Source organism: Pristiophorus japonicus, chromosome 12 (assembly GCF_044704955.1).
Source record: "Pristiophorus japonicus isolate sPriJap1 chromosome 12, sPriJap1.hap1, whole genome shotgun sequence".
Taxonomy (NCBI): domain Eukaryota; kingdom Metazoa; phylum Chordata; class Chondrichthyes; family Pristiophoridae; genus Pristiophorus; species Pristiophorus japonicus.
This window is the reverse complement of record NC_091988.1, coordinates 148,555,722-148,568,684: the sequence shown is the minus strand read 5'-3', so window position 1 is coordinate 148,568,684 and position 12,963 is coordinate 148,555,722. Positions and strand designations below refer to the sequence as shown.

The following is a 12,963-nucleotide window of genomic DNA, read 5'->3' as shown; positions in this document are numbered from 1 at the left end:
AGCTTGGCAAATGCTAGTGTTGAGATTCGACAGGCTGGGACTTGTAAAGATTATGAGCAAGAATGCTCCACAACGCTGCCTTTCTGTGGACATTTGAAAATCTTGTCTGGTAAAGGGGCTGTTATAAAGATAGTGCTTTATATAGATGCTTGGTTAAAACTGCTTTTCTTTATTAGATAAATAATGGCCCGGAATTTGCAGTTGGAGGCTTCCTGCAGGGAATTGCCTCCGATCCGAAATAAAATACCCGCGTACCTGGTAGTCAAGGAGGTACGGAAACTCGTGGTTCTGGGCCTCTCTTGGTACCCGTGGGTCGAGGCCCACATATCCCAGGGGTGAATGTGGATCGCAAGCACTCCTGGGATCATGTGGGCCAGCCCAACAAATGAAAGAAGGGAATTCCCATTCATGCTATGGGATTCCATATATACAAAAAATACATCTACATTACAAATACATTTTAAAATTAATTAAAATGCCATTTAATTAAATATTTACAAGAATTTAATTTTTAGAAAAATAAATGTAAATATTTTAAAGGGACTAAAAATAACCTTACCTTATTGTACAGATTTTTTAATATTTAAATGATATAAAAATATATTTTTTTCAGTTTTTTTAAACTCTTACACTGGTAAAAGCAAGCCTGCATGGGCAAGAATTTTATAGGCATTCGCTGGGCAAATAGCCCAACTCTCTCCCCGTGGAGGCCCTTCCCCCGGGGATGTGTTGGTTCGACAGATCGCAAGTTCCGAGTTTTCGTGAATGCGCACCTTGTATGTGCCCGCAGGGGCCGCAAGTTATGGGCCAATGATTAGTAAATAATACTTAGTGCATTGGTGGTCACTGCATATCAGAAAGTGTTAGATTGAGAAGTTACTGTACTAGTATCAATCTCGAATGACACACCTACAGGCTTGGAGACACTGTTGTAGTTCACATGCCTACTTCATTATATTCTCTTGGTTACTCCTTCTCTCCGAGTGTGTTGTTTTGTCACTCCAATGTGCCCCGCCCTCTCCCAAAGCCCCCAGAAACCTTTGTAGTCGACTGAATAAATAGTTGGAAGAGGTTTAACCAATTTAGTTATTTCAGTGATGTGGAAATACCTCCAACGTAGACTATAATAATAGATCATTAACTTTACTAAACTTGGAGGAACATTTATGTATTGAAAAAGCAGGGATTATCAAAAAACCTATATTGTCTAATTATCAAAAAATCGATATGGCATTAAAAACCCAAAAATTCAATCTGACTTTAATGCTACGAGAGGCTTATATAATTGTTAAACTTTTAGATCAAGAACTTAGCGTACTTTATTTTTAATAATTGGAACTGACTACTGACATTGTTCATTTATTGAACTTGAGAATTCAAAGGACACTGCTGCTTTCATTTCATCTCACTTTGCACATTGTATTATGCAGTTCGTCAAGAGCCCTGCAACATGTGATGTTTAAACTCAGTTCTAAAAACATCATACAATTGTTGTTTACCATGTCTTGAGTTTCACTTGGGAGGAACAGAACAGTAGTCGATAAAAATAAATGTGTCTCTTTTGCAAATGATTTGCATCATGTTATTACAGTAGTCGGGCAGCACTCGCACTTAGTTAGCAAGGTTTAAAAACACCACACCTCATGTGACAACACAACGAAGCATGCTGTATCCTCAGTGCAATGGTTATGTGTAGAAAAGATTTATATTTGTTTCCCAACTTCAACAGTGGCTGTATTCAGACTAACCAACAACATTTTAATCAATACCGCAACGAAAAAAGCTTTCACACGGTACAGCTTAACCTTGCCCCCCCGCACTCAATTTGGCGAGAAACCCTGTCCCCCGAAACTCTTGAAATTGAAGTTATGTTGAAGCGGAAAAAAAGTGAACACACAATTACCGTGTGAACCAGATGTTCAGCTATATATACGTGTGCGTGTATATATATATTATATATATAATATATATATTTGTACTGGGGCTGTTTGTGCACAAATCTTTGAAGGTGACAGGACAAGTTAACAAAGCAGTTAATAAAGCACATGCATCCTGGGCTTCAGAAATAGAACCTAATTTTTATGACCAGGTTTTCGCCGCAATTTGACCCTCCGCATCAAAAACCCAGTCGGCGGGATCCTTGGGTATCTTTTTGTGGCAGTGCTTCCATGTACCGCCGGGGAGAGGTGCGTCGATGTGCAACAACGCAGATTGAGTTTGTGTTGCAATTTCGACACTCTCCGGACCCATACTCTGCACCCAGAATACCGACAGGCCAAGCCTGTCAGTGCAGCCCTGCCTGCAGCGGTAGGTATGAAAACCTGAAAAAAAGGTATGTAAAAGTGTTTATTTTTTTTTTAAATTTCAGCGATTTAGTAGGTAAGGGCTTTATGATAGTTTTTGAATGTTGTTTTCCAATACATGCACCCCCCCCCCACCCCGCAAGGCCTTTCTTGCAGCGCTCCCGGCCCTGGACTAAAGTTGCCAAAACTTGCGATTTGCACCGCGAATCCTCGTGCAACGCCTCCTTTACTAATGTTAAGGCTGAAAGTTTGTCTAAAAATGGTAGAGCAGCGAAAATGGTAATTTTGCCGCAAAACTAGCGTTTTCGCCGAAATCAAAAATCTAGCCCTATGAGTACAAAAGCTAGGAAGCTTTGGGGGCCGAAATTGATCAACTCACCGCTGATTTCCGTCTACTTCCATCGACATTCCTCTGGAAGATCCGCCCAGTGCCACTTTCAAGATGGCCTGGAGCGGGCGGGAGGGGAGAGCCGCTGGGAACCGCCCGCTGAAATCAGCGGACGGCCGAGTGGCATAACTGACCTCCCACCCGCCAAGCTCCCATATTGATGCGGGCGGGAGTCGGCGGCAGAAGGAGGGTGGACCACTGCGAGGAGGCTGGTCTGTCCCCAACGGTAAGTATGAAGATTGTTGAAAAAAGATTACTGAACATTTTTTACTTGTTTTTTCCACAGCGACTTATCTTGATGAGGTCCCCTGAAGTTCTTCTAATACCTTTTTTATTTTTTGTTATTGATTTTTACTTTTAGGTCTTCGAAACTCCACAGGCCCGACTCCATCCTCGGCGGCACTTGGGCGACAAGCGCCTCTGCCACCGAGAATGAAAGCTGCCACCGGCTGCCACCCAGATTGGCGGCATAAGTCCCTCGTTTGCCGCCTGCCGACCTTCGAGGGACCTTCTTCATGAATATCCCGCCGAAAGTACCATCAGGTACCGCGGCGGCCATCGGCGGCACTTGGGCAGGCGGAGGCCTTAACCAAATTCGACCCTATAGTATATAAAAAAACACTAGTTCTGCCCCAGCTGGACACCTCACTTTAGGAAGGACATGAAGGCCTTGGAGAGAGTACAGAAGAGATTTACGAGCATGGTTCCAGGGTTATAGTTACGTGGATAGACTGGAGACGCTGGAGTTGTTTTCCTTAGAACAGAGAAGGCTAAGAGGAGATTTTATAGCGATGTTTAAAATCATGAAGGCTCTAGATAGAGTAAATAAAGAGAAACTGTTTTCAATGGCTGAAGGGTCAATAATCAGATGGCACAGATTTAATATGATTGGCAAAAGAACCAGAGGCAACATGAGGAAAAACTTTTAAAACAACGAGTGGGTAGGATTTGGAATGCACTGCCTGATAGGTGGTGGAAACCGATTCAATAGTAGCTTTCCAAAGAGAATTGTATCAATACTTGAAGGAAAAAAAATTGTAGGGATATGGAGAAAGAGCGGGGAGTGGGATTAACTAAATTACTCTTCAAAAGAGCCAGTGCAGACTCGATGGTCCGAATGGCCTCTTTCTGTGCTGTGCTATCTATAATTCTATATCATTTAATTTATTGTTGAATTATTCTCCAGATTCTATTAAACCTTATACAGTCATGTCCAAATCTTTAATTAGAAGTTTGGGTAATAGAAGCCAATAAATTACTTAATGGGATATTGCAGGAATGGTTTGAAAATAAAGGTTTTGGAAAATGTGTTGGATGGGATAATTAAAGTTTGCATAGACAGAAGGAAACAATAATTGTAAATGTAAAAGTTAACCAATGAGCAGCATTCTAATTAAAACTCACAATTAAAGTAGTGAGCTTTAAATGAGTGTCCAACTTATAATACCAATTGTATGATATGCACTCTGCAGGCCACATTTACTTCACAGATTTGTAAAATAAGTCAGTGATGCATTAATGGGCCTTTACTAACCTTGCCCTACGTTATTTTGGTTTCCTTAACTTATGCTGCTCTCATAGTTGAGTCCCGACTCTCCAAACTTTTGAGAGCCTTGAGATGTTGGTAAGCTTTTGAGAATATGCATAAGGAAATGAACAGCAAACTTTGTTTTTACATTACTTTAGGCAATGGACTATCTTGTGTCTCCATAAAAACCCACTTCAGTCTTTGAAAGTGGTAAAGTATCACATGAGATATTGATTAAATGTTTTATAATGAAACTAATTAATTAAATGAAGAATTGAATGACACACAAATTTACAATAGGAAGTCTGTATTTTAACCTCATCTAGACAAAATAATAAAAGATTGCAATGCTAAGAACTAATCTAAGGGGTTTAGCAGCTTTGAAAGCAGATAAGTCCCTAGGACCGGATGAAATGCATCCCAGGCTGTTGAGCGAAGTAAGGGAGGAACTAGCAGAGGCCTTGACCATAAATTTTCCATCCTCTTTGGATTTGGGCATGGTGCCAGAGGACTGGAGGACTGCTCATCTGGTACCCTTGTTTAAGAAAGGAGAACGGGATAGGCTGAGTAATTACAAGCCTGTCAGCCTAACCTCAGTAGTGGGAAAATTATTGGGAAAAATCCTGAAAGACAGGATAAATCTACATTTAGAAAGGCAAGGATTAATTAGGGATAGTCAGCACGGATTTGTTAAGGGAAGATCGTGTTTGACTAACCTGATTGAATTTTTTGAGGAGGTAACCAGGAGGGTCGATGAGGGTAGTGCGTACGATGTAGTATATATGGACTTTAGCAAAGCTTTTGACAAGTTCCAACATGGTAGACTGGTCACAAAGGTTAAAGCCCATGGGATCCTGGGCAAAGTGGCAAGTTGGATCCAAAATTGGCTTAGAGATAGGAAGCAAAGGGTAATGGTTGATAGATGTTTTTGTGACTGGAAGGATGTTTCCAGTGGGGTTCCGCAGGGCTCGGTACTGGGTCCCTTGCTTTTTGTGATATACATCAATGATCTAGATTTGAATACAGGGAGTATGATTAAGAAGTTTGCAGATGACACTAAAATTGGCTGTGTGGTTGATAATGAAGAGGAAAGTCATGGACTGCAGGAGAAAATCAATCTACTGGTCAGGTGGGCAGAACAGTGGCAAATGGAATTTAATTCAGAGAAATGTGAGGTAATGCACTTGGGGAGTGCTAATAAGGAAAGGGTATACACATTAAGCGGTAGGCCACTTAAAAGTGTAGATGAACATAGGGACCTTGGAGTGTTTGTCCACAGATCTCTGAAAGTAGCAGGCCAGATGGTTAAGAAGGCATATGGAATTCTTGCCTTTATTGGCTGAGGCATAGAATACGTGAGCAGGGAGGTTATGCTTAAATTGTATAATACACTGATTAGGCTACAGCTGGAATACTGCGTGCAGTTCTGGTCGGCGTATTATAGGAAGGACGTGATGGCACTAGAGAAGGTGCAGAGGAGATTTACTAGGATGCTGCCTGGAATGGAGAATCTTAGCTATGAGGACAGATTGGATAGGCTGGGTTTGTTCCCATTGGAATGTAGGAGGCTGAGAGGAGACCTTATTGAGGTGTATTAAAATTTTGAGGGGCCTAGATATAGTAGATATCAAGGGCCTATTTCCCTTAGTGGAGGGGTCAATTACAAGGGGGCATAGTTTTAAGGTGGTTGGTGGAAGGTTCAGAGAGGATTTGAGGGGAAGAATCTTCATGCAAAGGGGTGTGGGGGTCTGGAACTCATTGCCTGGAAGGGTGGTGAATGCAGAAACACTCACCACATTAAAAAGGTACTTGGATGGGCACTTGAAATGCCGTAACGTGTAGGGTTATGGACTTAGAGCTGGTAAGTCATTATCATAGGCGGTCCCTCGAATGAGGATGTCTTGCTTCCACATGAGTTCACAGATGTTTCAATGAAGGACCCGCTATTCCAGTCCTGAACTCCAATTGAAGGGGTGGGAGATGCTTGTGCGTGGATTTTTATTAACATGTGGTGGCCATTGCACACCACATGGGCTTGACAGAGCTAGGCCCTTATCCAGTGGCAAGGATTAACCAGGACAACTGGAGAACTGGATAACCTCTTGTTGGCTGGCGCAGATACGATGGTAAGTACTACAGGGAATCGAATACGGTCAGGGTGATCGCCTGGACTAGTTTTGAATGCTTGGATGGGTCGGAGAGGAATTTTCACAGATTTTTTTCCCCAACTGGCCTGGGTTTTTAAATCTTTTTTTGCCTCTTCCGGGAGATCACATGACTCTGGTCGGGGTGTAAAATGTTGCAGTGCAAGGGGTGTCGCAGTTGTGTGGGGCAGACTGGTTGGGCCGGATGCTCTTTACCTTTCCGCCATTGTTCATTGTTTATATGTAACGTTCGGGGCTGCTGACCGATGGGCCAAAATGGCCTCCTTTTGCGTTGTAGATTTCTATGTTTCTAATCTTTTCTAATGACTTTAATTACACGTACTATTTATCCTTTAGGAATAGCAACCTTTCTCTTACATTTTCAACAAGCCTCTTGCCTGTTGCGAGATTTCAAGACCTGCCATTCTCAAATGATTTTCCAACAGCCCCCTTGTTGACCAGATTCGCACTTTTATATCCCAGCAAAAAATTACCAGGGAATTCCAGATTTTGAATATGTGGCATTTCAAATTTAACAGTGAACCAATACAAAATGAGCCAAACTCAACGTGTATATATTTCAAAATTGTGTGTTAGACTGTCTTGCAAATCTGTTACCAGAGAAACCACAACAAACCTTACAACTTTGTATCAGGACTGTCCTGGTACAAGATTCTGGTTTAGCTAGCTGTTCAACTCCCTCCACAATGATTGGGTTTGCAAGAAATAGTCCTTAAATCAACATTCAGGAAAAGAAATGTATAATTTATGTCACAGGCACCGACAACTTGTTTTCTACCAACTGAGTTCATAGTACCTTGCTGCAATCCATTGTACACAGATTTATAGTGCAGTGTAGGCCCCTTGGATTTAAAGTTGACATATGGGGGAGATTTTTCTCTGCTCCGCTCCTGGGGAATTGGCACATTACAGGTGCAGGGAAGAGGGGATAAAAAGGGGCAGAGACTAATTACACCAGGTATCTGCCCCTTTGGTCTGTCACTGAGTCTTCCTCAACATGCATTACTGGACATGCACAATTTTTTTTAAGTTTGAAAGTTTATTGAAAGGATATGGAAGAGAACAACCAGGAATCATTGAAATAACTTCAATGGAAAGGAAACTAAGAGATGCATAATGGGCGGCCGCGCCGATACTTTTAGTATTTTTTTAGTTCGTTCCTGGGATGTGGGCGTCACTGGCAAGGCTAGCATTTATTGCCCATCCCTAATTGCCCATGAGAAGATGGTGGTGAGCCGCCTTCTTGAACCACTGCAGCCCATGTGGTTAAGGTACTCCCACAGTGATGTTAGGGAGAGTGTTCCAGGATTTTGACCTGACAACGATGAAGGAACGGCGATATACCTCCAAGTCAGGATGGTGTGTGACTTGGAGGAGAACATGCAGGTGATGGTGTTCTCATGCGCCTGCTGCCCTTGTTCTTCTAGGTGGTAGGGGTCGCAAGTTCGGGAGGTGCTGTTGAAGAAGTCTTGACAAGTTGCTGTAGTGCATGTAGATGGTACACACTGCAGTCACGGTGCGCCGATGGTGGAGGAAGTAAATGTTTAAAGTGGTGGTTGGGGTGACAATCAAGTGGGGTGTTTTGTCCTGGATGGTGTCAAACCTCTTGAGTATTGTTGGAGCTGTACTCATGCAGGCAAGTGGAGAGTATTCCATCAAACTCCTGGCTTGTGCCTTGTAGATGTTAGAAAGGCTTTGGGGTGTCAGGAGGCGAGTTACTTGCCACAGAATACCCAGCCGCTGACCTGCTCTTGTAGCCACAGTATTTGTGGCTGGTCCAGTTAAGTTTCTGGTCAACTCTGACCCTCAGGATATTGATGGTGAAGGATTTGACAATGGTAATGCCGTTGAATGTCAAGGGGAGACCATTAGATTCTTGCTTGTTGGAGATGGTCAAGGGCAGTCACCCTCACCTCTCCCCTCGAAATCAGCTATTTAGTCCATGTTTGGATCAAGGCTGTACTGAGATCTGGAGCCATGTGGTTCTGGTGAAACCCAACCTGAGCATTGGTGAGCAGGTTATTAGTGAGTGAATAGCTTGATAGCACTGTTGACCCCTTTAATCACTTTGCTGCTGATTGAGAATAGGCCAATGGGGCGGTAATTGGCTGGCTTGGAATTGTCCTGTTTTTTTGGACAGGACATACCTGGGCAGTCTTCCACATTGTTGGATAGATACCAGTATTGTAGCTGTACTGGAACAGCTTGGCTCGAGCTGCACCTAATTCTGGAGCACAAGTCTTCAGCACTACAGCCGGGATGTTGTTGGCACCCATAGCCTTTGCTGTATCCAATGTGCTCAGCCGTTTCCTGATATCACGTGGAGTGAATCGAATTGACTGGCACCTGTGATGGTGGGAACCTCTGGAGGAGGCCAAGATGGATCATATTCCTTTAAATCTTGTTCTCTCCAATGAAAACAAGTTCAGCACTTCACATTTCTCTTTATAACATGATGCCTTATGTTTCAGAATGAATCTAGTCCTTCTTCCCAGAATCTTCTCCAATAATAGTAGGCATTTAAAGACATAGAGCAGTCCCAGAATAGCCTCACCAGTGATCTATAGAAGAATGTAATCTTTTCTTTCCCCCAATACTTTCATTCATATAGTATTTATTTTTAAAACCATTTTACCAAGAATTTCCAAAATGTCTGCCCTTTAGTAAAACTTTACCAACATTTTCTTGATTTCCACAGTCATGGCTTAATTCATTTTATTAAGTCTTGAGGAAAATCGACTGTTAGATCCTAAGATATCAGAAAAAATATGCATCATATAAGTGGGGCAGCATTCACTGAAAATGCCACAGGCTTTCACATTTTTATTTGAGCATCCACATTTAATACTTGAAGTATTTTGGAGTTAGATGGTGAATGGATGTAGAAGCCTGCCATTATCACAACAACAACAACAACAATAATCTTTGCTGTTCACTATCATCAGAAATTAATTGAGAGGCCCCTGGGAGAATATATGGAAACATGTTGCATGTCTAAAATGATTTGGATAGCTCCTATGTTCTAATTTTATAACCTAGCTGTTGTAGGCCAATGCACAAGATCAATCTCAGCTAAATTTGAAAATACTATACTAAAATCGGGCTTTGCTTTTTTTTATGTTTGTATGATTAACAGTACATATTTGAAAATCTGGGCATACACACTGATTTTCCAACCATTAATGGTGTGATATATGTTGCTAGGGGGAAAGGCTCCTCACCAACAGCGCAGACTTAAAAAATTATCCCCTTATTTACTTTGATTAATTGATTGTACAGCTGAACACTATGAAGCCTCTCAAATGGTGACAAAATTGAATGGCATCTGTTGACAAAAAAAACATTGTTCAAATCCCATATGGCAATTTGGAAATTTGAATTCATTTTTTTTTTAACAATCCGGAAATTAAAAGCTGGTATCAGTAAAAGTGGCCACGAAGCTGTCTGATTTTCGTAAAAACCCAACTGGTTCACTGAAGTCTTTTAGGGAAGGAAACCCGTTGTCCTTACCCGGTCTGGCTTATATGTGACCTCAGTTCCATACCAATGTGGTTGAATCTTAACCGCTTTCTGAAGTGGCCTAGCAAGCCACTCAGTTGTATCAAACTGCTACAAAGAAAGCCCACCAGCCCCAACAAACTCAGCTCAACGTCGGATGGGCAATAAATATCAGTCTTTCCACCGATGATCATATGCTGGGAATGATTTAAAAGAAAGACAAATAAATGTCAGATTCTGAGTATATTAGATACGAATAGGTTAAAAAAAGATCCAGGCACATGGGAGTTGGAAAAGAAAATGTCTTCAAGGATGGCTAGAATTTATCACAAATTGCTGTTGAAACAAAGTTCCTAAATTCTTTTAAAAGGTAATTTGATAGTTGCTTAAGGGATGTGGAGAACTAACAACAGATTGGATTAAATTTTGTGGCTCATGAGGAAAAATCCATCAGTGCAGACTTGATGGGCCGAGTGGCTTGTTTCTGTGCTTTAATATTCTATGGGGGAGAAATTGGGGTCACTTGCGCCTCCCATTAGCGCTCGGTAATTTCCTGAGTTTTTCAGTTCTTCATTTAAGGAAGTATACCCAGCAGAAGAAAATAGAAATGCTACATTTTCTCAACCAATGCGAAAAGTCAAAGTTGTAAAAAGCACAGCAAAATATGACTTGAATATTATTAGATTTAAAATCAAAGAAGAATTTGCGACTGGGCGTGGCACCACTAACGACTCCCGCTAAATTCGGCAGGTGTCTAGCGGCGGTGCTACGGCATTGCGCCCCGATCTCCTGTGACCAGATATAGTGATGTTATCGCTGTGTGCAGCATCCCATTAGCCCGTCAAGCTGCGCCGGACGATGACAGCAACAGTTTCAGGGGACGCGTACCGGGTGGCCGGCCGATGGCGGGGCGAAATCTAATGGGGAGGTGAAAAAAATGTCCGCTTTTCTTTTCTGCCCCGGTGTCGATTTGGACGTGGGGTCTGTGCTGCGATTGCTCGGCCCGGCACTCTGCCTGAGAGGCGGGCTGATCACGGGACACCCCCGCTCCCCAGTGGTTCAGGCAAGACCCTTTTTATTATGTAGCTTGGGCCCTTCCCCATTAATTCAGGGATGAGCCCCTCGTACACGGCAGTGCTATGCGGCCCAGTGCAGAACGCTGCTGAGCCGTGCACCCTACCCCCGAGCTGTGCACCCCAGAAAGGAAGTGGAGTACTTGATTTAGCGCTCCACTTCCTTTCGGGGGTGGTAACTTCAATTATGGCGCTAGGTTTCGCACCTTGCGCGTGTTACCGCCCCCGAACAGGGCCCCCCCCCCAAAATTTCTAGGCCTATGGCTCTAAGGTGTTGATCGAGGAAATGAGCAAGTAAAATGTAACTTTTGCTTCAGATTTATGCAAGTGCTCCGAAGCTGAACCTTAAATTGGAGCTTGTGTTTTCTCAATGTCTTCAGGTCTGTTAAATTAAAGTTTGGATCACCAGAAATATAATCTATTATATGGCCTCCTTCGGTGGTGTAATTTTTTCTAGGATTCTATTCTATTTAACCATCTGGATTGCAGCTGAACTCCTGAGTGTTCAAATGTTGAATTTAAGCCCCATGCCCTCGAGCTATCTAAATAAACTGAGTTGGCGTATGAAAACAAATCAGAATATTTTCCCTTATTGCTGAAACCTAACAGGGTATTGAAAGTGTTTATTTTGTTGACCGATGTCACTCTATTTATCTCCATTCTGCTTGTGGTGGGGTACACCTGAAATCAATTTCCAAATGACACCAGCCGCATTCAGAACACAATACTTAAGGGAACATCGCTTGCCTTTAGACTGAAGGTGACTGCAGCTTTTGTCAGTGCTGCAGGGCCTGGCAGCGACCCTATTAATACAAATGTGAACTGAAGCATTTAAGTACATTTTATTAAATACACCACATCAGTACTTTAAGGTGGCTATGACATGCAAGAACATATTGTGCACATTCTGTTTGTGACGGTGTTTAAATACAGACTGTACAAGCTAATTGAGAAAGTCCCTGTTGTTTTAAAAGCAAATAACAAGCTTGGGAGTGCTCATTAAACTGTGATTCAAAACTGTTGTAGCCTATCTTTACCTACATGTGCAGCATCCTAAAAGGATTTAATGTAGGCCTTGCCTTGAGAGCTTTCATATAAGTTGTCTTGTCTCTTGCCAGCTCCACGGTTACATGGAAAACCAGCCTTTAAGCCTGCACATATTTATTGGAACAGCCGATGAGCGGCTACTGAGACCACATGCCTTCTATCAAGTCCATCGCATCACCGGCAAGACAGTCTCGACCACCAGCTACGAGAAAATCTGTGGCAATACCAAGGTTTTAGAAATCCCACTTCTGCCAGAGAACAACATGAAAGCAGTGTAAGAATATTATTTTTGTCAAAGTACTGCTATTATATATATTTTATAAAGTATTTATTCATAAGCAGCACCAGTTGAACAATGGCTTGCTACTGTTGTTGAGTTCGCGCACTGCCCTTTTACATGCGGCACTTTGGCTTGAATCCAGCAGCGACTGATGAAATGAAAGCCTCCTGTCTGCTGGCTGTAAGGGCCTTGCATGAACTATATCTGTCATGCTCAACCCAGTTTCACTTTGTACTATTTTGAATGAATTGGTTGACGCATTGGGGTGATCTTCTCTGTTCACTATGTTAACAAAGTTGTTAACTCGTTTAATCAGTTGATGACTTTGTTTCACCCAAATGTATTCATCAATTTATTAAAATAATGCATTTCTGCTACTGCACTGCTAATCTGACATTTAATCTGCTAGACTAAATTTCATACTAATGCGATAAGGAGATTTTTTCTGAGATTAGGATTGTGGTGAATTGTTGGGGCACAGTACAGTGTCTTTACTTTGTATTTGGACCATGCTATGCCTGACCTGGGAGTGTTCAATGTAGACTTTGGGTGCTAAATTGCAAAAATGTCCCGTTCCGCAGTACTGACATCTCTCCTTATTAAGGACATGAATTCACCAAAAATCTAAATTGAAAGAGCACTTTTTGCCAAAGAACTTTTTTGATCTCTATATCTGATCGC

The 12,963-nt window shown here is 42.2% G+C and overlaps 1 protein-coding gene across 1 annotated transcript in view; it reads left to right on the top strand.

The window, feature by feature from the left end:
• nfatc2a (nuclear factor of activated T cells 2a) overlaps positions 1–12,963 on the top strand; it is a 161,029-nt gene that overhangs the window by 29,645 nt on the left and 118,421 nt on the right. Inside the window, exon 4 of the mRNA XM_070895013.1 lies at positions 12,074–12,276. Coding sequence (XP_070751114.1) covers positions 12,074–12,276 — 203 coding nt within the window. The remainder of the gene's footprint in view (positions 1–12,073; positions 12,277–12,963) is intronic.